A 26,538-nucleotide genomic window follows, 5' to 3' on the forward strand; every position below is an offset into this window, starting at 1 on the left:
AGGAGTTTGGTAATGTCCCTTCTGTTTCTATTATGTGGAACAATTTAGAGAGTATTGGTATTAACTCTTCTTTGAAGATCTGGTAGAATTCTGCGCTGAAACCATCTGGTCCTAGGCTTTTTTTTTGGTTGAGAGATTTTTAATGACTGTTTATATTTCCTTAGGAGTTATTGGACTATTTAAATAGTTTATCTGGTCTTGATTTAACTTAGGTATGTGGTACCTATGCAGTAAATTGTCCATTTCTTTTAAGTTTTACAGTTTTGTGGAGTAGAGGTTTTTGAAATATGACCTGATAATTCTCTGGATTTCCTCAATATCTGTTGTTATGTCCTTCTTTTCATTTCTGATTTTGTCGATTTGGATTCTCTCTCTGTCTTTTGGTAAGTTTGGATAAGGGCTTGTCTATCTTTTTGATTTTCTCAAAGAACCAACTCTTTGTTTCATTAATTTTCTGTATTGTTCTCTTAGTTTCTATTTTATTAATTTCACCTCTCACTTTGATAATTTCCTGGCATCTATCTTTCTTGGGAGACTTTGCTTTTTCTTGTTCTAGAGCTTTCAGGTATGCTGTTAAGTCACTAGTGTGAGATTTCACCAACTTCTTTATGTGGGCATTTAGTGCTATGAATTTCCCTCTTAGCACTGCTTTCATAGTGTCCCATAAGTTTGGGTCTATGGTGTCTTAATTTTCATTGATCTCTAGGAAGTCTTTAATTTCTTTCTTGATTTCTTCTTTAACCCATTGGTGATTCGGTTGAACATTATTCAGTTTCCATGAGATTGTAGGTTTTCTGTAGTTTTTGAAATCTAACTTTAAACCATGGTGGTCACATAGAACACAGGAGGTTATTCCAATTGTTTTTTATCTGTTGAGAGTTGCTTTGTGGCCAAGTATGTGGTCGATTTTAGAGAAAATTCCATGGGGTGCTGAGTAGAAGGTATATTCTTTTTTGTTAGGATGGAATGTTCTGTAGATACCTATTAGGTCCCATTGGGTCATGACATCAGTTAAGTCCTTTATTTCTCTGTTAAGTTTCGATTTGGGAGATCTGTCCTGTGGTGAATGAGGGGTGTTGAGATCTCCCACTATTAATGTGTGGGGTTTTATATGTGGTTTAAGCTTTAGTAATTTTTTTACATATGTGGGTGCCCTTGTGTTTGGAAAATAAATGTTCAGAATTGAAACTTCATCTTGGTGGATCTTTCCTGTGATGAGTATGTAATTTCTTTCTTGATTTTTTTGATTGTTTTTAGTTTGAAGTCTATTTTGTTGGATATCAGGATGGCTACACCCGCTTGTTTCTTAAGACCACTTGATTGGAAAATCTTTTCCCAGCCTTTTATTATTAGGTATTGTAAGTCTTTGAGTTTGAGATGTGTTTTTTTTTTAATGAAGCAAAAAGTTGAGTCCTGCTTTCATATCCATTCTGTAAGCCTAAGTCTTTTTATAGATGAATTAAGTCTGTTGATATTAAGAGATATTAACGTCCAGTGATTGTTCATCTCTGTTATTTTTGGTGGTAGTGTGTTTGTGTACTTCTCTTCTTTGGTGTTTACTGCTGTGGCATTATTTATTGTCTGTATTTTCGAGGGTGTATCTGACTTCCTTCGGTTGGAATTTTCCTTCTAGTGCTTTCTGTAGGGCTGGGTTTATAGATAAGTATTGTTTAAATCTGGCTTTGTCTTGGAATGTCTTGTTGATTCAGTCTATGATGACTGAAAGTTTTGCTGGGTATATTAGCCTGGGCTGACATCCATGGTCTCTTCGTGTCTGCATTGCATCTGTCCATGTCCTTCTGGCTTTCAAAGTCTCCATTGAGAAATCGGGTGTTATTCTGATGGGTTTGCCTTTATACGTCATTTGGCCTTTTTCCTTTGCTGTTCTTAATATTCTTTCTTTATTCTATACATTTAGTTGTTTAATTATTATGTAACAAGGGGATTTTTGGGGGGATCTAGTCTGTTTGGTGTTCTATAGGCTTCTTGTATCTACATAGGCATTTCCTTGTTTAAGTTGGGAAAGTTTTCTTCTATGATTTTGTTACATATATTTTCTGTGCCTTTGATTTGGTATTCTTCACCTTCTTCTATCCCTATTATTCATAGGTTTGGTCTTTTCATGGTGTCCAAAATTTCTTGGACATTTTGGTTCATGACTTTGTTGGCTTTAGTGTTTTCTTTGACTGATGAATCTATTTCTTCTACTGTATCTTCAAAGCCAGAGAACCTCTCTTCCATCTCTTGCATTCTGTTGTTTATTCTTGCATCTGAAGTTCCCGATCTTTTACTCAGATTTTCTATTTCCAGCATTCCCTCAGTTTGTGTCTTCTTCATTTTTTCTATTTCCCTTTTCAGGTCTTGGACTGTTTCCTTTATTTGTTTCATTGATTTTTCATGATTTTCTTTCAGTACTTTATTGTTTTCTTCCAGGACTTTATTGTTTTATCCCAGGACTTTATTGTTTTCTTCTAATTTGTTTGCCCTTTCCTCTAGTTGTTTATAGCATTCTTCCCATTTTTTGTCCTTTCCTCTACACAAGCCTTTACCTTCTTCATGATATTATTCATAAGGCTGTTTTCTTCTACTTCTTCCAATTTTGGAGCAGGTTAGATTCTGGTGATGTTGTATTGCTTTTCATTTTCTTGTATGTACTTCTGTCTTAACATCTGCCTATCTCCTTGTGGTTCGTTCTTGGTCATATCAGCGCACTTGTTTCAGACAGAGCTGACAGATTCAAAAAGTCTCTCTTGATCAGATGGGAGCTCTCTTGTCCAAATGGGAACTCTGGGGCATGATGGAAGCTCTTATCTAGATGGGAAGTCTGGGGCAGGATGGGAGCTTTTGTCCAGACAAGAAGTCCCGGGTAGGATGGGCGCTCTTGTCCAGAAGGGAAGACCAGGGCAGGATGAGAGCCATGTCTGGCCCAAAAGGGAAGTCCAGGGCAGGATGGGAGCTGGGCGGTGGTCTCTAAGTCTCATGAAGTTGCTGGGGTCTCGGGGGCAGGGTGTGGAGATTGCAGGGGCTGCCAGGGAAGCTTGGAGAAGGGGATGTTTCCCGGTGGGGCTAGAAGGGGACATGACTGGTGGCCAGAACCTGGGACCAAGTTTTGCAGGTCTTCCCCAGAGTGGCTTGTGCCCAGGGATGGATTGACACAGATTTTTTTCTCTCCTAAACCTTTTCATTTGAGAATGCACTGTTTAAAATCTTTACATGATTTTCAAAAACTGCTTGATGATATCTCCTAAGTACATACTTATTTGGATATACCCATGGTTGTACTCAAACCTTTATTTGACATTCCTCTTTGGTGACACTAATCTACCATCCTCGTGAAAATTATACATCTGAGGCTAAAGCTTCCTTGGCTCTGTTTGTGGGACGGACTTTATTCTAAAAGACTGGGACTAGGAAGGAAATTAAACCAAAGAGAGTAGAATTATTTGGGCAAGATATTCATGTGACAATCCTCCCTTATTGGCTGAACAGCATAATATCTTGTATTATGAGCCTGAAGATTTGCAAGTAACTCAGACAGGATAAATTGGTATCTTTTCATATGAACTACATGACCATTATTTGTTCATTATTGATGGTTTTTAAGAGTACTATACATGATTTCATTATTTCAGGTGTTAATTCAATCTACAGCATTTGGGTCATTGATTTTCAATATCAGGAATGCCTAGAGCTCAAAAATGGACAATGGCCTTCTTACACTTCAAGATCTGTTAAGAACTGGTGCTTTACGTTTCCTATCTCCCACTACAGGTATTCCTTATAACCCCCAAAGTCAAGCTATGGTAGAAAGAGTTCATTATACTTTAAACTCCCAAATATGCAAATTGCAAAGTGAAGATTTTAATATTCATTTGCCCATCATCACTTAAATCACGTTCCATTTTAATCATATGAATATATATCTGAGGACAATATGAGTTCTTTCCTCAGACACTTTTCCACAAAAGTTACACTTGAGCCTCTTGGATCTCCTCACTGGTAATTGGAAGGTCCTGATGTTTTAATAATGACAGGAAGAGAATATGCTTGCATATTTTAACAGGACACTGACTCACCTTTATGGATCCTGGATCAGTTTATCACACTGCATGGCCAGGCCACTGCAGGACAAAGGCACTCCTTGCTGACAGTCTGGCTACAAGCTGTAATTTACCTCTAGATTCTTAATATTTAGACCTTGGCTTTAGGAATAAACTGATAGAAAAAAAAGGTTCCTCCTTTAAAACTCCATGACTGCATGTTCTACCATTAATATATATTTGTTTCCAGCAGGAATTCTAATCACTTAAAGAGTTAAAGGTTGTCAACTTCTTGCCAACTGGTGAGCTGTCTAGCTACAGCCCTGCACCCCACACTCTACCCCACATAACAAGGAGTCCTTCTGCACTCCTGTTTGTCTCTCTGCACAGACTAATTCAAATTGCTGCCTGCATGGACAGCATGTGAAAACAGACTTAAGCATCAAGATTACCTGTTTGAAAAGGCCTGGTGGATGTGTTAATTAAGCTTAACTTTCTCCTTTCTGGGTTGAGATCAATCTTTACCTACAGTAAAACCAAATGTTAGTGTTCTTAAAAAGGCAATGTCTTGTAATTGCATTGTGTTAATGTCATTGATCAACATCTTGTTCAGCCATCTTCAGAATATCTTCATTATGCAGCAGACAGGAACAAATAGCAAACAGAAACCAACAGCCAGACATTTATGGAGAGAGGAAGAAAACTAAGTTTAAAAGTATTGCCTCCTTCACATATCTCCCTACAAGCCACAGAAAATAGCATGGAGGCATATGTAGAAAGAAGATAAGAGGCAGACAGAATGGGGGGCTATTAAGGTCAAAGCATGTGAATCTATTTAATGGGTAATATGGATTTATTAAGATTTAAATTTGAAATACACTCCCTAATTCAGACACAAGTAAACTTCTGAAGACATCTTCAATTCTCTAAATGAGCAAATGCACCTGGCCAACAGAATAAAGGCAGTAAAAATAAGAATGTGACCCCTCTCCCTTTCCTTTTAAGAGGTCACATATGATGGCAAGAAGCACAGCCTCCTTTGGCATGTATAGGTCAAGTTCATGGGTGGAGCAGATACCATGACAAAGGACACAAAAGAAAAAATGCCTTATAAATGAACAGGATTGATAAATAGAAGAAATTATAGAACCTAGGAAGCAGGAACAGGCAAACATGGGTTTTCCCAGTTGGGGTCCCTGACCTGAGAGTAGAAGTGATCACAAGCCTCATCCCTAAACCAGAAGCAATCTCCAATTGATAACCACCAGCTAATGAGAATTTTGTTTCCATCAAAAGAGTCTCAATAGGGAATCAAACTACTTTTAAGGGCAGACTGTATGCCCAGAACTAGATGGGAACAGAAAATTGAGTCAACCTCATTTTTGGAAGCCCTTGTCTCATAGTATTGTATCAGAGTTCTCACTTTGTCCCACTTTTGTAGGTTTTTCATGCTATATGTGTATGTGTGTGTGTGTGTGTGTGTGTGTGTGTGTGTGTGTGTATAAATTCTACTCACTTTAAATTACACATTGCTTGCATATATGTTATGTTTCAAGGAAAGATTTTTTTAGGGATTCCTGAGTGTACAAACACATGTGTTTAATTCTCATGCCTTCTCTTGGGCCCTTTTCCTTATGTTTGCTGATTTTGACCAATTCCAGTGTGTTAGATTTTCTTTATCATAGTATTTTTTTTTATTATTATCCCCTAGAAACCTTACTGTTTTCCAGTGAGAGATAGAAGTGGGGTGGATTCAGATAGGAAGTGATGTGGGGAGGATCTTGGAGGAGCTTTAACTAGCTGGGAAAGGAAATCATAATCAGGGGATATTATGTGAAAGAAAACCTGTTTTCAATGAATGGAAAAGAAAGAAATCCAGGGTTCCATTGTAGTGCTTTGTAAACTTCAATTTAAAAATTTCATTTAATTTCCAACATGTGTATGTGTGCTTTTTGAGTGTGCTATTATGTGCACACCTGTGTATAGGTGTTCTTGATAGACAGAAAAGGCATCTGATCCATTGGCTCTTTTGGTAGAGGTGCCTGTGAATGGTGAGATGCATGAATTTGATAGTGAACTCATCTCCTTTGAAAAAGCTGAACATGACGTTAAATGCTGATACATCTCCCCATCTTTCACAATATTATTTCTATCTATTTAACAAAACATCTTTCTTTCTCCTAAGTTTAACTCCTCTAACTCCTAGTATGCAACAGCAGTCTCTTGTCTCCTCCAGAGGGATAATTAATTTTATCATCTGCAAATATTCATTCCCTCTACTACAAACTTTCTTGGTTTTTCTCTTAATTTAAAAGTCACACATTAATTCAGATATCAAAAGAATTACTTGTAGTTTATTTCAAATATTGCTTTGTATTAGAGAAATAAAAGAACACATCTCTTATGCACTAATCTCCAGGAACCCGGTATTGTAAAATAAGTGTTGGAGTGGAAGATTATAGGATGCAACATACAGAAAATTAGTACAGATGATATCCCTGGGCATTATCATAGAAGAAACAATAGCTGACGCTTATATCTTGCATTGTATTACAACAGGTGTTTCTGTACCATCATTATATTTTTCAGTAACAATTTATGAAATGAGTGTTTAGGAAGATGATTTCTCCCTTAACTTTTGAAGAGAATTTCTCGCTGGTCGGAACAAAATTATGTAGCATTTGGGGATAAAGATGCATCCCAGCAGACCTGCACTTGAGGACAAAATGGAGAAGACCTCCACCACCACCATGACCTTGCCCTTGGTGCTGTGGAAGACAGGGAGAAACGTGATCCAGACACTGCAGAACAATAACATGCTGAAGGTCAGCAATTTGGCTTCATTAAATTTATCAGGGAGATTCCTGGCCAAGAAAGCCACAATAAAGCTTGTTAAGGCAAGGGAGCCATGGTATCCCAAGACACAGTAGAATGCAGTAACTGAGCCCTTGTTGCACACAATGATGATTTGGCCATACTCAGAGTGTGCATCAGTGTCAATAGAGGGAGGAGAAACTAGCAGCCATATTGCACAGAGAATAATTTGGATGAGGGTACATATGACAATGATGTAGTTGGGTGCCCTTGAAATCATGAAGAATCTCATCCTTCTTCCAGGGGCTATGACTATGAAAGCCAAAAGCACAGTCACTGTTTTGGCCAGCACAGTGGAAATAGCCACAGTGAATACAACTCCAAATGTGATTTGCTGTAGAATACAGGTAGCTGAACTGGGATGGCCAATAAAGAGCAAGGGGCACAAGAAACAAAACATGAGTGAGATGAGCAAGATGTAACTAAGATTCTGGTTGTTTGCCTTCACAAGTGGAGTGTCACGGTTTTTGACAAAGACCGCAAGAACAAGCACTGTGAATGCAGAGAAGCACAAGGCTATTGAGGCAAGAGTCATTCCCAAGGGGTCTTCATAGGTCAGAAAGACCACAGATTTGGGAATGCACTGTTTCTGCTCTCTGTTGGCATACTGATCCTCTGGACACCTCACACATTTTTCCACATCTGATGGAGAAAGGAAAGTATGATTAATGCAGCTTTAGCCATTTTTTGACAGGATATTTCAATTTAATGTGCTGAAGAAGCATTGCACTATCTGTATTTGTTTCTGAGGATGGAGTCGAAGGACATTGCTAAATCACAATGCTTCCATTTCATAATGCTCATTCATTTTCTTTATGGGAAATGAAACCATCACACCAAGCATTGTCTAATTTAAGGTGTGTTGATGATGTCATTTGTTATGTTATCAGAAATCACAGATATTTTCAGTACATGAATTAAACTGGTAAATTGACAGAGGGTAAAATCATTAACCAATATTTTGCACAGAGTGTATTTTAAAGTCTCAGATCCCATGGTTGCAGTGCCTCATGATGTAGTTCAGTCTGTTTTATTTATGTTCTTCCTGTAATAGATGGGGACTGTGTCTTCTATTGGAGACACTTCCTGTGATATGTTTTCTAGTTTGAATTTACTAGTCCAAACCCATTGACATAGAAGAAATATTAAACATAATCTGTAGGGACACTTAGAATTCACACATGGTATGCCAACACAAAGTAGATTTATTTGACCCAAAAAACAATTCACAGGGAATAGGAGACAAAACGGGAGATAGAGAATGAAGGAGAAAAGGAAAACAATAAGAAATAGAGAGAAGAGGTTTTGAATAGAGAAGACACAGACATGGACACTTGGAACATGGCACCTTATAAAGATGAAAGGGGAACTGCTGGTTAGGCTCAACTGATTAATTTTGGTTGGAAAGTTTAATTAGGACAGACACAACAGAATTTTTGGAAGCTGGATTTCAATACTTTGAATGCTGGACCCTGTTAGTCAGCCTCAGGAAGAGGAAGTGACCAAATAAGGGAATAGATATGGATGACTACCTTTAGGAATATAATAGCCTTAGTTAGCATTTCAATTGCTGTGAAGAGAACCATGACCCCAGTAGCTGTTACAAAGGAAAACATTGGATTGAGTGGCTTATAGTTCAAAAGCTCAGTCCACTATCATCATGGGGGAACATGGTGCTATGCATGCAGACATAGTTCTGGAGAAGAAGCTGAATATTTTACATCTTTGATCCATAGGCAACAGGAAGAAAACTGTCTCACTTGGTATGGCTTAAGCATATAAGATGCCTCAAAGTCTTCATCCACAGTGGCACAAATCCTCCAATAAAAGCACACCTTCTCCAACAAGACCACACCCTCTAATAGGGCCAATTTCATTCGAACTATCACTCTAATCTCATGATTTTAGGCAAGGCAAAGGGAATGGGGAAGAAAGGCAAGCCTTGCAAGAGCCATATTTCCATGCTTATTGTAACTAAATTTCCTTCATAATTAGTAAGTTGTGTATATGTATATATGTATATGTGTGTACATGCAAAAGTAACAACAGAGCTCTAATATGAGCATGATTGGGTTTATATGGGGGAAGCAGGAGGGTGAGAGTGAAAGAAGTATGCTATATAAATATAAATTTTGTGTTTATAAATGCAAAAATAATTAATCAAATAAATATGTACCCAATTGTGTTCTTATCTGGAATTAGGGATGGTTTGTCCCTGAGTCTTGTTCATAAGAAGCAGTAACCCCCTCCTGAAGTCAGAAACCTCTTTATATGCTTAGCATTAACAAGCCTTTCTTCTTGATTCTGTAACCTTTGGGAACTGACCACCACCTTTCTTCCTCTTCCACTAATTTCCATCTATTCGAGAATCAGATTTTGTGAGTGTACTCAAGTGCAAAGTAGATATTGATATAACACCATGATCACAATAAAAGAAGAACACTCAAGCAAGAGTGATAGCACAGAAGGTTTGTTTGGAGGAATAGTATCCTGTCCATAAGTTGTAGTCTCCACCATGGAAAGTTGAAGAAACTTGAGTACAATTGCTCTGAATCATTGGACAGTTGGACAGAGTCATGATGTACTTCTAGGTTTCAAGTCTTTTTATCTAGAATAATGCATTTATGGACACATGTAACTAGTTATTTTTTTAAAGGAATAGAAATTTTTCTCAATAGTGAAGAGAATATACTGCTCTTGCAGAAAAACTGAATTAAGTTCTAAAGACCCATATCATGTGTCTCAAAACTGACTGTAACTCTAATTATAGGGGCCTTGGATGCCTGTTACATGCACATGCAATTGTTTACACATAACCACCCACTTCACATATATATGCATAATTGAAGAAATAATAAATTTTTTTTCTTTAATTTTTGATGTATTTATTGTTGTAAACATCTTTTATTCTTATATGTTTCATATGCAAAATTATTTCTTTAGAGTTGATTTAAGTAAATTGCAGTAAGTTGTATGTGCAAGTACATAGGCATCAGAACACAACCTCTAAGACTTGGCAACATCTTTCTAATATATGGGCCCAAGGGATGAACTCATAATCAGCTTTAGTAGAAAGGGATTTAACTTCTGAACTGTTTTACTGGCTATAAATGTTCTTTAAGAACTTTCATTATATAGGATGATAGGCAACAAGAAAGAAAACGTAAGTATCTGCTATTTTTATATAACCAACTCTAAATAATCATTTGCTTAACATGGGCTGTATAGGTGACACCACCATTTGAATAACTGTAGCTAGTTTCTATCATACAAAATCATTGTACCTTCTACTTTTTACTTTATTAACTATGCTATATTTAAAAATACTGATTATAGTACTCCATAGTTTCTACTTTATGTGGGAAAAATTCTCCACACTTCTCTAGATTTCAAATCACAATGATACTTTGAAAGGGGGATCTCTGGATATAGCTTGACATCCTTTGTATCATACTGAACAGTTTCTTATGCTTTCCCAAGAATTTGTTTCCAGTCTTCATTAATCTTACAGAGACAGAGGGCTTATATTTGGTGTCTTGAACCCACATAGCAGAGTTCAAGGTATCAGAAGCCCTAGTCTGTTCTCCATTGATTCCCTGCATATACATGGTGCCAATGAACTTATAAACTTACGTAGTGACACAAAAAAAACACGTAAATATAAAAAAATAAATATTAATAAAGTTTTAGGATTGGAATCTAATCTACTTGTAGTTTCAAAGGAGATTAGTCACTAGTAAAGACCTTCTATGGAATTCCCTCACATTGTGGAGTGATTATCAAAATTTCTTTGAGAAAAGGCCACCTACCATGGATTTCCAAAGAGTCAAAGATGTATGTCATGGCATAACATGCTACTTAAAGTGACATTTTTAATGATCATAGTCCTATCAAAACTAAATTGGGAAAGTGATATGATTTATTTGTGCAGTAGACATTTAGAACTTTTGATCAGTGTGTTTGGGAGAAGATGATCTATATGAAGGATTTATCTCAGCAGCAAAAACTCACTTGTCTCATTAGAAACTTCATTTTCTGGGCAGGGGATGCAATCAAAACAGCAGGCTGCAAATCCCTCCTGCAAGAATTTTCTGAATCCAGGACCACAATCAGCACTGCACACAGAGGGTGGCATCTAAGGAAAATTAGACACATGCTGATATCAGGAGTTTTACCTACTCCTTCCATAACAAAATTATATTAGCATGTTGAAATATCAATAAGCTTATTTTATATATACCAAATGAGTGACTACATTAAACTTAGTATATTTTATAATGCCAAACAAGCAAATGTGGTGGTATTGTGTTCCTCGAAATATTGTGCACCCTAATAAACTTATCTGGGTTCAGAGACAGAACATCCACAATATTAAACATAGAGGATAGGCAGTGGTAGCACACGACTTTATTCCCAGCACTTTGGAGGCAGAGCTAGGAATAAATCCTTGTGTTCAAGATTAGAGCCAAGCATGTTGACTCAAGCCTTTTATCCCAGAAAGCGAGCCTTTAATCTCAGGGAATGGTGGTAGAAGGCAGAAAGATATATAAGGCATGAGGATCAGGAACAAGAAGCATTTGTGTGGTTAAGCATTTGGCTGGTTAAGCTTTTAGGTTTCTGAGCAGCAAGGTTCAGCTGAGAACCATTTGGATATGAGGACACAGAGGCTTCCAGTCTGAGAAAATAAGATCAGCTGAGAAGTTGGCCAGGTGACGTTAGCTATGGCTTATTCTGTCTCTCTGATCTTCCAGTGTTCACCTCAATAACTGGGCTTAAATTTGATTTTATTAATAAAAACTTTTAAGATTCATGCTACCAGCAAATGTATGTAAACAATCTGATGTAAGTTGAGTAGCTTCCCAAACTTAGAAGTTTAGGAGTAAGAATTGGTTCTTTGCTGTGGACAAACACCATGGAGCTTGCAAACTGATTTTTCTAGTTAATTTCATCACCTTGACAGAAAGTACATTAAAAAGTTAGAGGGAAGCATAGCTAAAATATTTCTCTCTATTGAAGTAGGCGGCTGTCATATTATTTATGCATTTTATTACTGTGTAATTCATGTATGAGTTCCCAGTCGACTGTGGGCAGTGCTGACCCTAGGCAGGGCTGTAGGAGAAATCAACCAGAGCAAAGCAATAGACAATGTTCCTTCAGGGTCTATACTTTAGTTGAAGGATCCAGATCCTTGCTTTGTCTTCCCTTTACTGTAACCCATGAGCCTAATCAAGACTTCCTCCTCAGTTTACTTATGGTCAGTGTTTAATCACAGCAACAGTGCAACAAAGTAGGATAAGTGGATATCAGAAACATGGGAAATATCTCTTCAAACCTCTGACAGCAAACATGAACTCCAATAAATAGCACTGCACAGCATGACAAGCAGAGTGTAAAGAGAATCACAGCCAATTAGGCAGAGCCTGGTGTATTTCTGGTGGCAAAATGTTGAACTAATATGCATTGAACTGAAAGATGGAATGTTTCCTCAGGTGAAAGGGCCTTATAATGCCTGCATATATTTGGGGAACTGGAATAAAAGTGAGATTGTTCAAAGTTAATTATAGGATTTCTTAAAGTTTAAAATATAAAAACTTTATACAATCCAGAAGATTCCAGTAATTTCCCCTTCTAGGGTTATCCATGTGACCTTTTTAACTGGCTTCTCTGGGGCTGAAGAGTGTTATCATTTGCTTTCCATCTAATGTTCAGTTTATGAGTGAGCACATACCATGTTTCCATATCTGGGTCTTGGTTAACTCACTCAGGATGATGGCCCTCATCCAAAGAATGGATAAAGGAAATGTGATACATTTACATAATTACTCAGCAGCAAAAAAAAAAACAATGACATCATGAAATTTTAAAGCAAGTGGATGTAACTAGAAAAAAATCATCACTGTCCAATTTTTGCTCATTTCTTTTGAGGCAGGGTCTGTATATGCAACCCTAGCTCACTTGGACTCACTATGTACAGCACACTGTCCATAAACTGAGAAGATTTGCCTGCCTCTCCATCCAAGAGTTTGATTATAGATATGCACCAACACATACAACTGGCCTCACTAGGACTTTTATTGATATTCTTTGAGTTTCTCTTCCTGTAGTATAATGTTGTCAATAAGATTGCCATAGAAAAAACTTCTCATGTGTTTGGGCTGGGAAAAATTATTTAATAAAAAAAGAAAACTTCAATAACTCAGGGATGTATTCCTTCTGTTGTGTTTGGTTTTTGTTTTTTTTTTTTAACTTTTAAATCTGAATGGATGCTGGACTTTGTTAAGAGCACATTCCGCACATATTTGGATAATCATGTAGCCCTTTGCTTGAATAATTTATGTGCCCCATTTACTTAGCTGACCTGCATATGCTGAACCATTCCTGTATCCCTGGAATGAAGCTATGTTTGTCACAGGGACAGAACTTTCTGTTGTGTTGTTGACTTATATTAGTCAGTCTTTATTTGAGATTGTTTCTACCATGTCTATCAAAGATTTTAGTCTCTCATTTACTTTATTATGTTCCACTTCCTCAATATTCTCAATATTCATCCCTCCATATTTACAGAAGAAATCTCTCTACGTTTGTAAATAAGGTTTGTTATTAGAAGAAAAAAATGAATGTTGGTTTGACAAAACAATCTCTTTGTTCATGTATTATGATTAGAGAATGTGAAGATTGACATTGATTTTATATTGATATTACTTGCTAATTATTGCCAATTTTTGTTATTGCAATAATTGATACAGTTTGATAACGTGTTTTTTGATCTGGTGTTGTAATGCTTATTTTCTTTCTCTTCCTTGACCACTCATATTTATCTTACTTTTCAGTATGTAGTAGTTCTTCAAGTGTCTTCCATAGAAATGTTAGAGTATTTATGAATTCCTAAAATTCATATATATCATGGAACATAGGTCTGTCTTAATATTTGTTATGGTTCTTAAAGAAATTATAGAATGAATCTTTCTGTCTCTCTGTCTCCCTCACTCTGTTTCTCTGACTTTCTCTCTCACATATACGTATATATGGATTCACACAATTTATTAGAATGTCTTCTAGGAAGCAGTCTAGCTAATCTAGCAATCACTACATATAAATGACAATCCAAAAATGTAGAAACTTCTCATTCTATGATGTGGAATGTGTCAGCTGATCTTCAGAAAACACTTAAATACCATAGATGGTTCGAATGCCAGTGAAGAAATGGACTTGCTAGAAAGATAAGAGAGAGAGCAAAGAACACAAGTTTCCTTTTTAATTGTCCTCATATAGGCTTCCAGCACAGAGTGGAATTTTCAAAATCAAATGTTGTAATTCAAAGTTGTGTCTTTCCAACTTAAGATCCAGATAAAAGATGTGTCTTTTCCCAGGTTAAAAGATGTCAACTAAAGGCAAGACTTCCTTTTTCTTCTTTTTTTGGTTTTACTTTTAGAGACATGGTTTCTCATTGTAGCCCTGGCTGTCCTGGAGCTCCCTCTGTAAAAGAGACTGGCCTAGAACACAAAGATCCCTCTGCCTCTGCCTCTGCCTCTGCCTCTGCCTCTGCCTCTGCCTCTGCCTCTGCCTCTGCCTCTGCCTCTGCCTCTGCCTCTGCCTCTGCCTCTGCCTCTGCCTCTGCCTTTCCAGTGCTCAGATTAAAGGCTTGTACCACCGTCACCTAATATAAGTCCTATCTCCCTATCTCAAAGATCTGGGTAACAAATTTATCTTGCTACTTCCAGTTAAGTGAAAATATCTCTCAAGTGTGTCCTCCATTTTTAGTTTTGATAAATTCCAGACTCACTCAAGTTTATACCCATGAAAATCCTCACAGCATCCTTTGACTATAAATAACTTTGATGGATACAGTAACATCTTTAGCTTCTTGCATTGCATCACTGTTCCTTTCCCCTTTAAGAAAGTTCATGAAGGAATCTGCTGTTAACTAGAAGGGTCCTTTCTATGAAATGGGTTTCCCTTTCTGAAACTGTTAATTTCCTTCCTTTATATGCATAAATCAAATTTTAAGTAAGATATGTGACAGGAAGGTTCTTTTCAGATATTAAATGCCCTGCCTCAAGATGGCCACCTGTCTCACTATAATTTGGAAAATTCCCATTGTATTTTACTGGATATACTGTTGATGTCATTGTGAGTCCTTCCTCTTCTCTTCTGCCCATTGTTTGTAAATTTGATTGTTTAATGGTATCCCCCTCCCTGGTCCTATATATGTTTCATTTGCCCTAATTTTTATCTTTTCACAATTTCATTTTTCTAATACTTCTGCGTGGTCTTCAAGGCTACCAACTTTTCTTCAACTTTAATTATTCCTCTGGAGAAAAGTTTTACTGAGATATTTTGGATTTATTTTATTTCCCTTGCCTATTTCAGTTTGACATTTTCATAATTTTGTACATTTAGGAATGCATCTGTCATATATTCTCTCAGTTCCCTATTGCATGTACGTTTTTTGATCTCATTGCATTGTCCTAAAGGTGATTTGTGTCCTGTTTGGCATCTGGAACACTGTTATTATCAATGTTTGAATTCTTTTTCAGTATGTCATTAAACATACTTATATTTAAGGCTATGACTGCAACTGTGCCCTGACCCCTGTCTACCACCCCCAGCTCCACTGTTCACCTTGTGTATTTTGTTTTCTGGAAATGCAGTAGCCTGGACAGAGTGAACATCACCATGGTTCCATCAGTGACTGGCCCTGGGCTGGGACACTGGAAATGCAGGGAGTCAGTGCAGGAGGCACAGCAGGTTTGAAGGGCATTAGATGCTACCACAGCTCCAGGGCCCTAAACAGACCAGATGGGCTGCCCCTGGAGCCCTAAGGCCACAAGCCTAGAGTCTCGGGATAGAAAATACAAAGTATATGGAGGTTTTTAAATTTTTTTATTCTATTTTATTTTATTTTACTTTATTTATTTATTTATTATGTTTTTTGAGGCAGGGTTTCTCTTTGTAACTGGTGCCTTCTTTGGAATTCAATCTGTAGCCCAGGGCGGCTTCGAACTCACAGAGATCTGCCTGGTTTTGCCTCCCAAGAGCTGGGATTGATTTTTATAAATATTTTTATTTTATAATTAGTTTAATTTTACCTATTAGCCAGGGATTCCCCTGTCCTCCCTTCTCCCATCCCCCAAACTACCTCCCCAATGCACTACCCCCATTCCCACCTCCTCCAAGGCAAGGACTGCCCTGGGGATTCAGCCCAGCCTGGTAGATTCAGTTGAGGTAGGTCCAGTCGCCTCCTCCCTACACCAAGGCTGAGCAAAGTGTCTCAATATAGGCCCTAGGTTCTAAAAAGACAGCTCATGCATCAAGAACAGGTCCCAATCCCACTGCGGGGCAGGGGAGGGGTCATAAACAGTTCAAGCTCATCAACTGTCTCACTTATTCAGAGAGCCTGGTCCAGTTCCATGGGGGGTCCTCAGCTACTGGTTCACAGTTCATGTGTTTCCACTAGTTTGGCTATTTGTCCCTGTGCTTTTTCCAATCATGGTCTCAATATCTCTTGCTCATATCATCCCGACTCTCTCTCGCAGGTTAGACTTCTGGAGCTCCACCTGGGGATTAGCTGTGGATCTCTACATCTGCTTCCACCAGTCACTGGATGAGAGTTCGATCATGACAGTTAGGGTGTTCAGCCATCCCATCATCAGAATAGGTCATCTCAGGTACTCTCTTGATCATCGCCAGTAGTCTATAGTGGAGGTATCTTTGTGGATGTCTGGGGACCTCTCTAGCACTCTGCTTCTTCCTATTCCCATGGGGATTTCATTTATCATCATATCTCTTTCCTTGTTCTACCACACTGTTTCTGATCCAGCTGGGACCTCCCATTCCCCTAAGCTCAATTTCCCCCTCCCTTCCCCTCCATTATTTCTCTCAATGTCCAGTTTGCTCCTGTAGATCTCTTCCATTTCTCTGTCGCTGGGTGATCCCTGTGTCTTTCTTAGGGTCCTCTTTACTAGGCAGCCTCCCTGAAGTTGTGAGTTGCAGTCTGGTTATCCTTTGCTTTACATCTAGTATCCACTTATGAGTGAGTACATACCATGTTTGTCTTTCTGAGTCTGGGTTACCTCACTCAGGATGATATTTTCTAGTTTCATCCATTTGCCTGCAAGCCTCATGATGTCATTGCTTTTCTCTGCTGAGTAGTACTCCATTGTGTACCTGTATCACATTTTATTTATCCAATCTTCAGTTGATGGGCATCTAGGTTATTTCCAGGTTCTGGCTATTACAAATAATGCTGCTATGAACATAGTTGGGCATGTGTCCTTGTGGTATGATTGAATATTCCTTGGGTATATGGCCAAGAGGTGTATAGCTGGGAGGTTGATACTGGGGGAGGTTGATTCCCAATTTTCTAAGAAAGCACCATATTGATTTCCAAAGTGGCTGTACAAGCTTGCATTCCCACCAACAGTGTAGAAGTATTCACCTTGCTCCACATCCTCTCCAACATAAGCTGTCTTCAATATTTCTGATCATAGTCATTCTGACATGTGTAAGATGGTATCTCAGAGTCATTTTGACTTGCATTTCCCTGATTATTAAAGATGTTGAGCAATTTCTTAAATGTCTTTCAGCCATTTGAGATTCTTCTGTTGAGAATTCTCTTTTTAGCTCTATAGCCTATTTTTTAATTGGACTCTTGCATATTTTGATGTCTAATTTTTGAGTTTTTTTAATTTATTCTGGATATCAACTCTCTGTCAGATGTGGAGTTGGTGAAGACCGTTTCCCATTCTGTAGGCTGTCATTTTGTCTAATTGACTGTGTCCTTTGCCTTACAAAAGCTTCTCAGTTTCAAGAGGTCCCATTTATTAATTGTTTCTCTCAGTGTCTGTGCTACTGGTGTTATATTTAGGAAGTGACCTCTGATACCAATGAGTTCAAGATAAATTTCTACTTTCTCTTCTATCAGGTTTACAGTAGCTGGATTAATGTTGAGGTCTTTGATCCACTTTGACTTAAGTTTGGTGCACGGTGACAGATATGGATCTACCTGCAGTCATGTTGACATCCAGTTATGCCAACACCATTTACTTAAGATGCTTTCTTTTTTCTGTTGTACACTTTTGGCTTCTTTGTCAAAAATCATATGTTCATTGGTGTGCAGATTAATGTCAGAGTCTTCACTTTGGTTGCATTGGTCCACATGTCAGTTTTTATGCCAGTATCAAGCTGGTTTTATAATGGTAGCTCTATAGTACAGCTTTTATCAGGGATCATGATTACTCCAGAGGTTGTTTTATTGTAAGGCATTCTTTCAGCTATTCTGGGTTTTTTGTTTTTCCATATAAAGTTAATTATTGTTCTTTCCAGGTCTGTGAAGAATTGTGTTGGGATTTTGATGGGGATTGCATTGAGTCTGTAGATTGCTTTTGGTAAGATTGCCATTTTTACTATGTTAATCATGCCTATCAATGAGCAAGGGAGAGCTTTCCATTTTCTGACACCTCTTCAATTTCTTTCTTCAGGTACTTAAAGTTCTTTTCATACAGGTCCTAGGCTTGATTATTTAGAGTTACACCAAAGTATTTTATATCATTTGTGGAAATTGTAAAGGGAGATGTTTCTTTGATTTCTTTCTCAGTCTATTTGTCATTTGTATGTAGAAGGGCTACTGTGTTTTTTTTTTTTGTTAATCTTGTATCATTCTACATTACTGAAGCTGTATGAATTCCTTGGTTGAATTTTTGGGGTCACTTATGTATACTATAACGTCATCTGCAAATAGTGAAAACTTGACTTCTTCCTTTCCGATTTGTATCCCCTTGATATTCTTACGTTGTAAAATTGCTCTGACTAGAACTTCAAATACTATATTGAATAAGTATGGGGAGACTGGACAGCCTTGTCTTGTTCCATTTTAGTGGAATCATTTGGAGTTCTCTCCATTTACTTTGATGTTGGCTGTTGGCTTGATGTAAATTGCCTTTATTATGTTTAAGTATGGTCCAGTCATAGTTGACAGATTCTGTATTTCAGGAAGCCTCTCTTGGTCCACTCAGCGGTGGCAGATTCTACTTCCCCAAAAGGTACTATTGTTCTAATCAAGGCTGGCAGATTCCCTGTCTCCTGAGGTTATTCTTGGTCCAGTGACAGCTCTTTGTCCAATGAGAGCTATCTCTAGGCCCGATGATAGCTGGGGGTTGGTTTTCTAGCCTCAGGAAGTTGCTGGGGTCTCCGGAGGATGGGTATGGATTCAGGACATGTAGATTACAGGGTGAACTGGGAGGCCTGGTGAGGGAAGGGCCTTCCCATAGGAGCCCTACCTATTGGCCAACAACTGGTGCTGAGTTGGGCTGGTGTACCCAGGGTGAATTGTTGGGGCCCAGGAATGGGTCCAAGGGGCAGGGCTCACTGGGTATGAACAGAATCACTCACCTTTAGGAACAATGAGAGCTGTCGGAAAGTTTGAATTGGATACTTTAAAACCACCCACATCAGAATAAATTCCTATAATATACCTTAGTTTCATAAAAGTATACATCATTTATAAATTTCCAAAGCCATTTCTTTTACTACCAATAATACCTCCTCCCCACACAGATGAGGAAAATAGGCACACTGTTGTTTGTTTGAGAGATCTATAAAGAATTATTGGGACCAAGAAATGTTCCTTTATTAATAATTTTTTTTTTTTTACAGAACGTGCTTCAAGGCTGGAGAATTGGCTCAACTGTCTATAACAATTATTGCTCATATACAGGATTCAAATTTGACTTTCAGCACCCACTGGGTGGCTATGCACTGTCTCTACAACCCAGGGATTCAACCCATTGTTTTGGTATCAATATGCACCAGGCATACCAGGTTTGCAGAGACATATATGCAGACAAGACATCCATACACATTTAACAGAATAAAGGAACAAAGAAAGAGAGAGACAGAAAGAATAGAGAAAGAAAGGAAGGAAGGAAGGAAGGAAGGAAGGAAGGAAGGAAGAAAGAAAGAAAGAAAGAAAGAAAGAAAGAGAAGAAAGAAAAAATAAAGTTATAATTCATAGGGTATTTAAATGGGCCATGAAAATGTTATCTTAATATTTGGTTAGCAATGTTGGCAATATAGGACCTGTTGGTACAAAGGTTTAAAACAAATTATTTAAAAATAATTAATGTTTTGCATGTGTTTACCTTACTCCTCCTTACATTTACCTTCAGTCTTTCAGCATCTATGTCAAAGGTTCAGCAGAAAAAAGGACCAGCACTGCATAGTAATCAGAATGGTATCAAGAGGATATTGCACATTTTACTGGAAATCATATAGTACAGTGGTAACTATCAATTTTCTTTTTGTAATAAAAACAAGAAACATGTTCTGGAATGATTGAAAAATCACTGTACGCATGTCTGAGAACCTCAAAGAATTAACAAAATGTCACATCAAGTACTGAAAAGAAGAAACATGAAGAGGGAGGCTGGAAAATGCTTCTTAATGTGACAGTCTATTTCAATGCATCAGTTACAAGGCAGCACAAATGGACCCACTTGACAGTGTTACTGCTGTATGACAGAAATAATAACAATTTGGTCAGACCCACCTGTCTACTTCCTGTGGCCCACTCTATCACATCTTCATATAAATGGAGCTGTTGACCATGTGGAAAATATGGGCTAAACTCTCCTATCTTCACCTTGAGTCCAAATCCATTTGGGAAATTCCAAATGTGGAAAATGTCATACTCTGCCTTCTGGTTTTCTCTCTGGTTGATATTCACTTTTTCTCCAACAGGATTAGTGAAATGAGTCTTCCTCAGAAAGGAGTGCAGCTGAAAGAGAGGCAGCATTCTATAGTGTATGTGTCCTTCCTTGAAGTCAGAAAGCATATACTGATTTCATCTTAAAGGCAACATTATTGAATGTGTACATGAGAGAAATATAATAAGAGAAATAAAAGCAAGTCGATAAATAAAAGTTTCATAACATTCCTAGACTTTAATTTTTTTCATAGGAAAATACCAAACAGAAACCCAGACATACATTCAGACACAAAACTTTGGTAAGAAAAATGCACGCACACACACACACACAGACACAGAGACAGAGAGAGACTACCATCCATACAGACATACATACATAATACAGACACATACAATATATATATATATATATATATATATATATATATATATATATATATATATATCAGACACACACATCAAAATTCAGTCAGAAACAGACAGTCATACTAACCCAAACAGACACACAGAAACAAAAACCTGAAAAACACAGAGGCTCACACACAAATGCACACATTTATAAACAAATACACATGGGGAAACATACACATATTCAAACACCCACTCTGAGAAACATTGACACATTGACATATACAAATACAATAAAAAGATTGACACCCATACACACAAAAAACAGATATTCATATGTGCAAGCAGATACACAAAACACACAGTAATGACATGCAGCTGAACTGAAAAACACACAGGAAACTATACATAAAACAATCACATGAAGACATTGACACAAGATAAATTTGGTGCAGTTTCACAGATAGATATGCAGATAGACAGATATACACAATATACACAGCAATGCAATATATACACAGATTCACAGAAAAAAATAAACATTCTCCCATACACAGTGAGAACAATTCATTCACACACATGGATACATGTATGTCCAGAAATAAATAACGACACCACTGTTACACAGTAATTCCTGTGTAATTACTCACAGTGTGCTAAAAAAAGGTCCCTAGAGCCTACACTAGGGCAGAATCAGTTGAGAACACTTGTGAAAACCAGATCATACACTGATTACCATGTTTGACAATCGATGAACAAGGGCTCATATTCTGATCATGGAGAGGATTAATGAGGAAGGACTGTTATATTTCCAGTAATAGAAGACGTTAAATGATATTCGGGTGTTCTCTAATTATGTTACTGATATTCCTTGATAAATTGTGTCCTCCACTCCATTGTTTTGATATTAATATTTATATCAAACTCTAGATTTAATTCCTTACCAGGAAATAATTTCAAAATATTCATATTTGATTAAATATTTGCTCATCCAGTAAATTGGGGCATCTGACAGACTCTTAAAGGCTATATTGATGACACATAATTTCATCCAATAGAAAAAAGTCTACCTTCAAGCAGTTACCATAGTGTTCTTTCCCATTATACACATGTTGAATAAGCACCTCATGGGCATCATGGACTGCAGTATACACAGCATTATATATGTCATAATGGTCATCACTAAGGGCCACGTCAATAGTTTGTCCCATTAGAAATTGTAATGAGGCATTGGATGAACAATCCTTCAGTGTCTTACACTTTGAAGCTGAGACCTCACAGTTAAAGTTCATCCATCCCAGCCTTGCAAGGTATTCATCTGTGTATTTCAGAGGGTTCAGTGTTTGGACAAATGTTTTAAAACCAGAAATCTCAGAATGGTGTTGTGCAAAAGATAGTGTCCCATGGGATGAGCCAATTGTGGAGTCTCTCTTCCTTGTAGTGACATCCCACTGTGATGTGGTCAAAAATATTCTGTGTATACCTAGAGATTCCCACATACTAAAGCTCACAGCTAGAGTACTGTCTATGTCACCATAAATGATAACTACATTTGCAGATGATGTTATGATTTGGTTATAATACACTTCAGCTCTTGACATGTATAAATGCATGTTGGCTGGGATCATGCTTACAAAGGCAAAGCAGACTATACTTTTTTCCATCTCAGTTCTCAAATGTGAGAGAAATTGTGTACCCTGGTCATTGTCAGAGATTGCCAGTCCTATCCAGTTCCAGTTGAAGTGAAGCATCAAAGAGACCATTGCCAGGGGTAGAGCTGTGTCCTTGAGGGCCATCTGATATAGATAGGGAAATTTTTCATGATCACTCAAGATAGGATGGAAAGGTCCATAGGTAAGCTGAAGGATCTAGGACACAGGGAGCAGCATGAGGTAGCATGCACTTCTAAGAACTTGTAAACACACTTTCAGCAAAGAGTTCTATAAAAACTTCTTACTTATAATTTTTCCCTCATCTCAACTTCAAAAAAGAAATGAAGCCACATCAAGTCACTGAATAGTACTCTTGAACCATACTGTTTCTCATAATTCCACATAATTCCACATACTCTTCTTAGCATCTTAGTATTGTTCCAACAGAGTCACAATTTCTTGAAAACCCACACCAAAAAATCTCACCTGTTGAGATAGGTAGGGGTCCAGAAATGTCCCAAACATTGCAGATGTTTCCCAATTTGGTCCTGTCAGCACCACTAAACAATTAGGATCTTCATTACACTCATAATTAGGAAAATAATCTTGATTTTCTTTAGCTAAAGGCATGAGACTGTAAAATTTTGTCACAGTCATACATCCACCCTCCGGCAATTGAAATATGAATGACATATTTGGCAAAAGATCAGGGTTCCTGTTGACTTCATCCATGGAAAAAGTCAAGGCCAATAGAAACTGGATGTTTTCAGTTGATGTTCTGTAAGAGGGTATGATGGTTATTATGGACAGAGACCTAAAAATAATTCTTTGTAGTCAATAGAAGGACTATTCAAAACTGGATGGTATTCCCAACCAGACCCAAATACTGAATCAAATGTCCTGTGCTGTGAAGTTGAAATGACGTAATAAACTGGGTGTGGCAATATTTTATTGTGTTGAAATATATTAATATTTTATTTGTATGTTAATAAATAAAGTTTGGCTGCAGATCAGAGGAAATAGCAAGCCATTTTAAGTAAACACAAAAGTCAGGCAGTGGTAGCACTTACTTTAATCTGATCAATTGTCAGGCAGGGTCTCTCTGTGTTCAATGGCATACTAGGGAACAGAACCAGGAATAGTAACATATGCCTTTAATTCCACTACCAGCCATACAGACCTGGAGGTCTGAACAGACAGGCAGTGACAAGGAAGTGAGGCATCTAGGGAACAAACCAATGAGTGGACAGAACAGCAAGGTAATAAAGGTGCAGGAAAACAGGAAGTAGCACACACTTTGGAAGCTGTTGCATGCTGAGGTTAGGTTAGCTGGACACAGCCAGAGCTGCATGGGGACAGAGCTGCAAGTGGCTGGACTACTTTTGGGGTTACTGAGTCCATGGCTCAGTCCTGGTGTGGCTCAGGCCAGAGCAGAAGGCTAGAATTTGTTAGTTTTTTTCTTCTGGTGTGTAATAGCCCACCCCTCTCTCTTTGAATTCAAATTTTGGACTACCAGCAGACTAGATAGCAGCTTTTAAATTCCCTTGGACTTCTATTCTTCTAAGAAGACTTGGTAAGTCACTAAGTTATCTTAAAAAGAGAAATTAGTTAAAAGAGATTTTTTACCATATTAAAAAAAATGGGAAACATTTTTACAATGGAACAAAATTGGTCTTCTTTGATAACACATTAGGCAGTCTGAAAATGGAACAATTAAATGAGAGGATGAATATTGTTGATGGGATGTATAGAACATCAATTATGAATATTATTTGTTTAATCATCCTTATTATAGTATTAAAACGGTTGTTCAATTTAAGTGCCAAGATAAAAGCTTTAGTAAAATCTGTTAAAATGATTTATAAAGAAATATAGACCCAGAGAAAAGAATTTAAAGGTGAAATTATTTCAGGATTGACTTATATGGATACAGAAAGATAGCCTCTTTCCAAACAATCAAACTTAATCGATCTGCAACCTTACAGGAATTACCTGCTTAAGGGCATGCACAAGCTAACTGGACTCCAGTGGAAATGGGAGATTTAAGGAGATTTAACAAAGCTATAGTATCATATGGCATGTATTCTCCACGTGTAAAGTAAAAATTAAACTCATGGCAAACTTGTAATAGGATTACTCCTCAGCACTGGAAAGAATCAGTAACAGCTGTCCTAGAGTCTGGAGCACAATTACAGTGGAAAACATGGTTAAAGGAGGAGGCTAAGACAATAAAAAGCCAATGTAGAACAAGAGGTGTGGAAATGTACCATGATCAACTGCTTGGATAAGGTGAATATGCTGATATACAAAGATACTGTTTATATGATAACCAAACCTTAATTCTATGTCACATGGCAGCAATAAATGTATGGAACAGAGCTGAGGAACCAGGAAAAAAATTGAATCATTCACAAAAGATATATAGGGTTCCAAAGAATCCTTCACAGATTTCTTACAAAGGCTGTCCTCAGAAGTATATAGAATAATACCAAGTTCAGAAGCTGGACATAAAATAATTGAATGTTTGGCTTTTGAGAATGCAAATGAAGATTGCAAAAGAATAATCAGACCATTAAAAGCAAGATCAGCCTCCTTGGAGGATTGGATCAGGGACACGGAGTCTCATGACCTTGATGATATGTGGAAAGAAGTGATTTCAAAACATTTGAGGAAAAAAAGTAGGAGTTTTGGTTTTGGTAAACAGAATTATTAGAAAAGGGCATATAAACAGGGTGTTCCTAGAAAGAATGCTTATTCAAAGAACAATGGCAATGGGATGTCCCTCCATTCTGGATTATGCAGAAGGTTTGGTAGGGTTAAACTTTAGACCAACAAATGTATATCAACAAGAGACTGACAAGTTAATCCTTTGTCTCTGCCTCAGGAAACTCCCAGCATGACCTCATGTAGGCCTTCACAGCAAATTCAGTTCAGTACTTTATGCCATCATAAACAAAACCCCTACACAGAGCAATTAAATAACCAAATGACTATTGAAATAAACCAGACTGCTCGGGAGAATAGAACAACTACAGCAGAAAAATAGAAAATTCAGGAGAAACCATAAGGCAGATTTTTGAAAAACTTCGCTAAATGAACAAAGACCAAAATTAAAAATATGAATAAATGATGTTTTCTAGGTAGAATTAGTAGATATGGGTATGGATGTGGCAATAATTGCACCAGAATTTTGGCATCCAAATTGGCCTCTGCAGGAGGTAAATGTTCAGCTGTTAGGGAATAGAACATTATCTCAAGTGAATCAGAGTGCAAGTTGGCTCTAATGTGTAGGACCAGCACGACAGAGGAAAATGAAAGCCATATGTGTCAAATTTTGCTATGAACTTACAGAGCTCTGATCTATTACAACAATGGAATACTCAGATTAACATTCCTCCAACCTCAGAAACAAATCATAAATTAACACATGTTTCTGAGAGAAATATTAGAAGGTATTATTCTAATGAGTGCTCACCAGCTATCCAGATTGTACAAGAACAGGACAAAGCAACTGATGATCCTCCAAAGACACCAACAGCTCTACCTTTAAAATGGTTAAAAAACAAGCCTATATAGGTTCAGCAATGGCCTTTAACAACAGCGAAACTGCAGGCTTTAGAAGAGCTGATACAAGAGCAGTTACATGTTCAGCATATTGAAGAATCAACCAGCCCTTGGAATTCTCCTGTATTTGTTATCAAAAAGAAATCTGGTAAATGGAGAATAGTAACAGACATAAGAGCAATTACCAAAGTAATTCAACCAATTGGCTCTCTACAATCTGGATTTCCTTTGCCTACTCTGTTACCTGAAGAATGACCTCTTATAGTTATCAATTAAAAAAAAACTGTTGCTTTTCACTAGTTTCGCTGTTTGTCCCTGTGCTTTTTCCAATCATGGTCTCAACAATTCTCATTCA

The 26,538-nt window shown here is 37.5% G+C and overlaps 1 protein-coding gene and 1 pseudogene across 1 annotated transcript in view; one reads left to right on the forward strand and one right to left on the reverse strand.

The window, feature by feature from the left end:
- LOC121826140 (vomeronasal type-2 receptor 116-like) overlaps positions 1–26,538 on the forward strand; it is a 478,502-nt pseudogene that overhangs the window by 406,495 nt on the left and 45,469 nt on the right.
- The window catches only part of LOC143271872 (vomeronasal type-2 receptor 116-like), a 40,826-nt gene continuing 20,939 nt past the window's right edge, over positions 6,652–26,538 (reverse strand). The window contains exons 2-6 of the mRNA XM_076564355.1: positions 23,106–23,397; positions 22,038–22,835; positions 20,461–20,688; positions 10,926–11,049; positions 6,652–7,556 (exon numbers count right to left, since the gene is read on the reverse strand). Coding sequence (XP_076420470.1) covers positions 6,652–7,556; positions 10,926–11,049; positions 20,461–20,688; positions 22,038–22,835; positions 23,106–23,397 — 2,347 coding nt within the window. The remainder of the gene's footprint in view (positions 7,557–10,925; positions 11,050–20,460; positions 20,689–22,037; positions 22,836–23,105; positions 23,398–26,538) is intronic.

Source organism: Peromyscus maniculatus, chromosome 1, assembly GCF_049852395.1.
Source record: "Peromyscus maniculatus bairdii isolate BWxNUB_F1_BW_parent chromosome 1, HU_Pman_BW_mat_3.1, whole genome shotgun sequence".
Classification (NCBI taxonomy): Eukaryota; Metazoa; Chordata; class Mammalia; order Rodentia; family Cricetidae; genus Peromyscus; species Peromyscus maniculatus.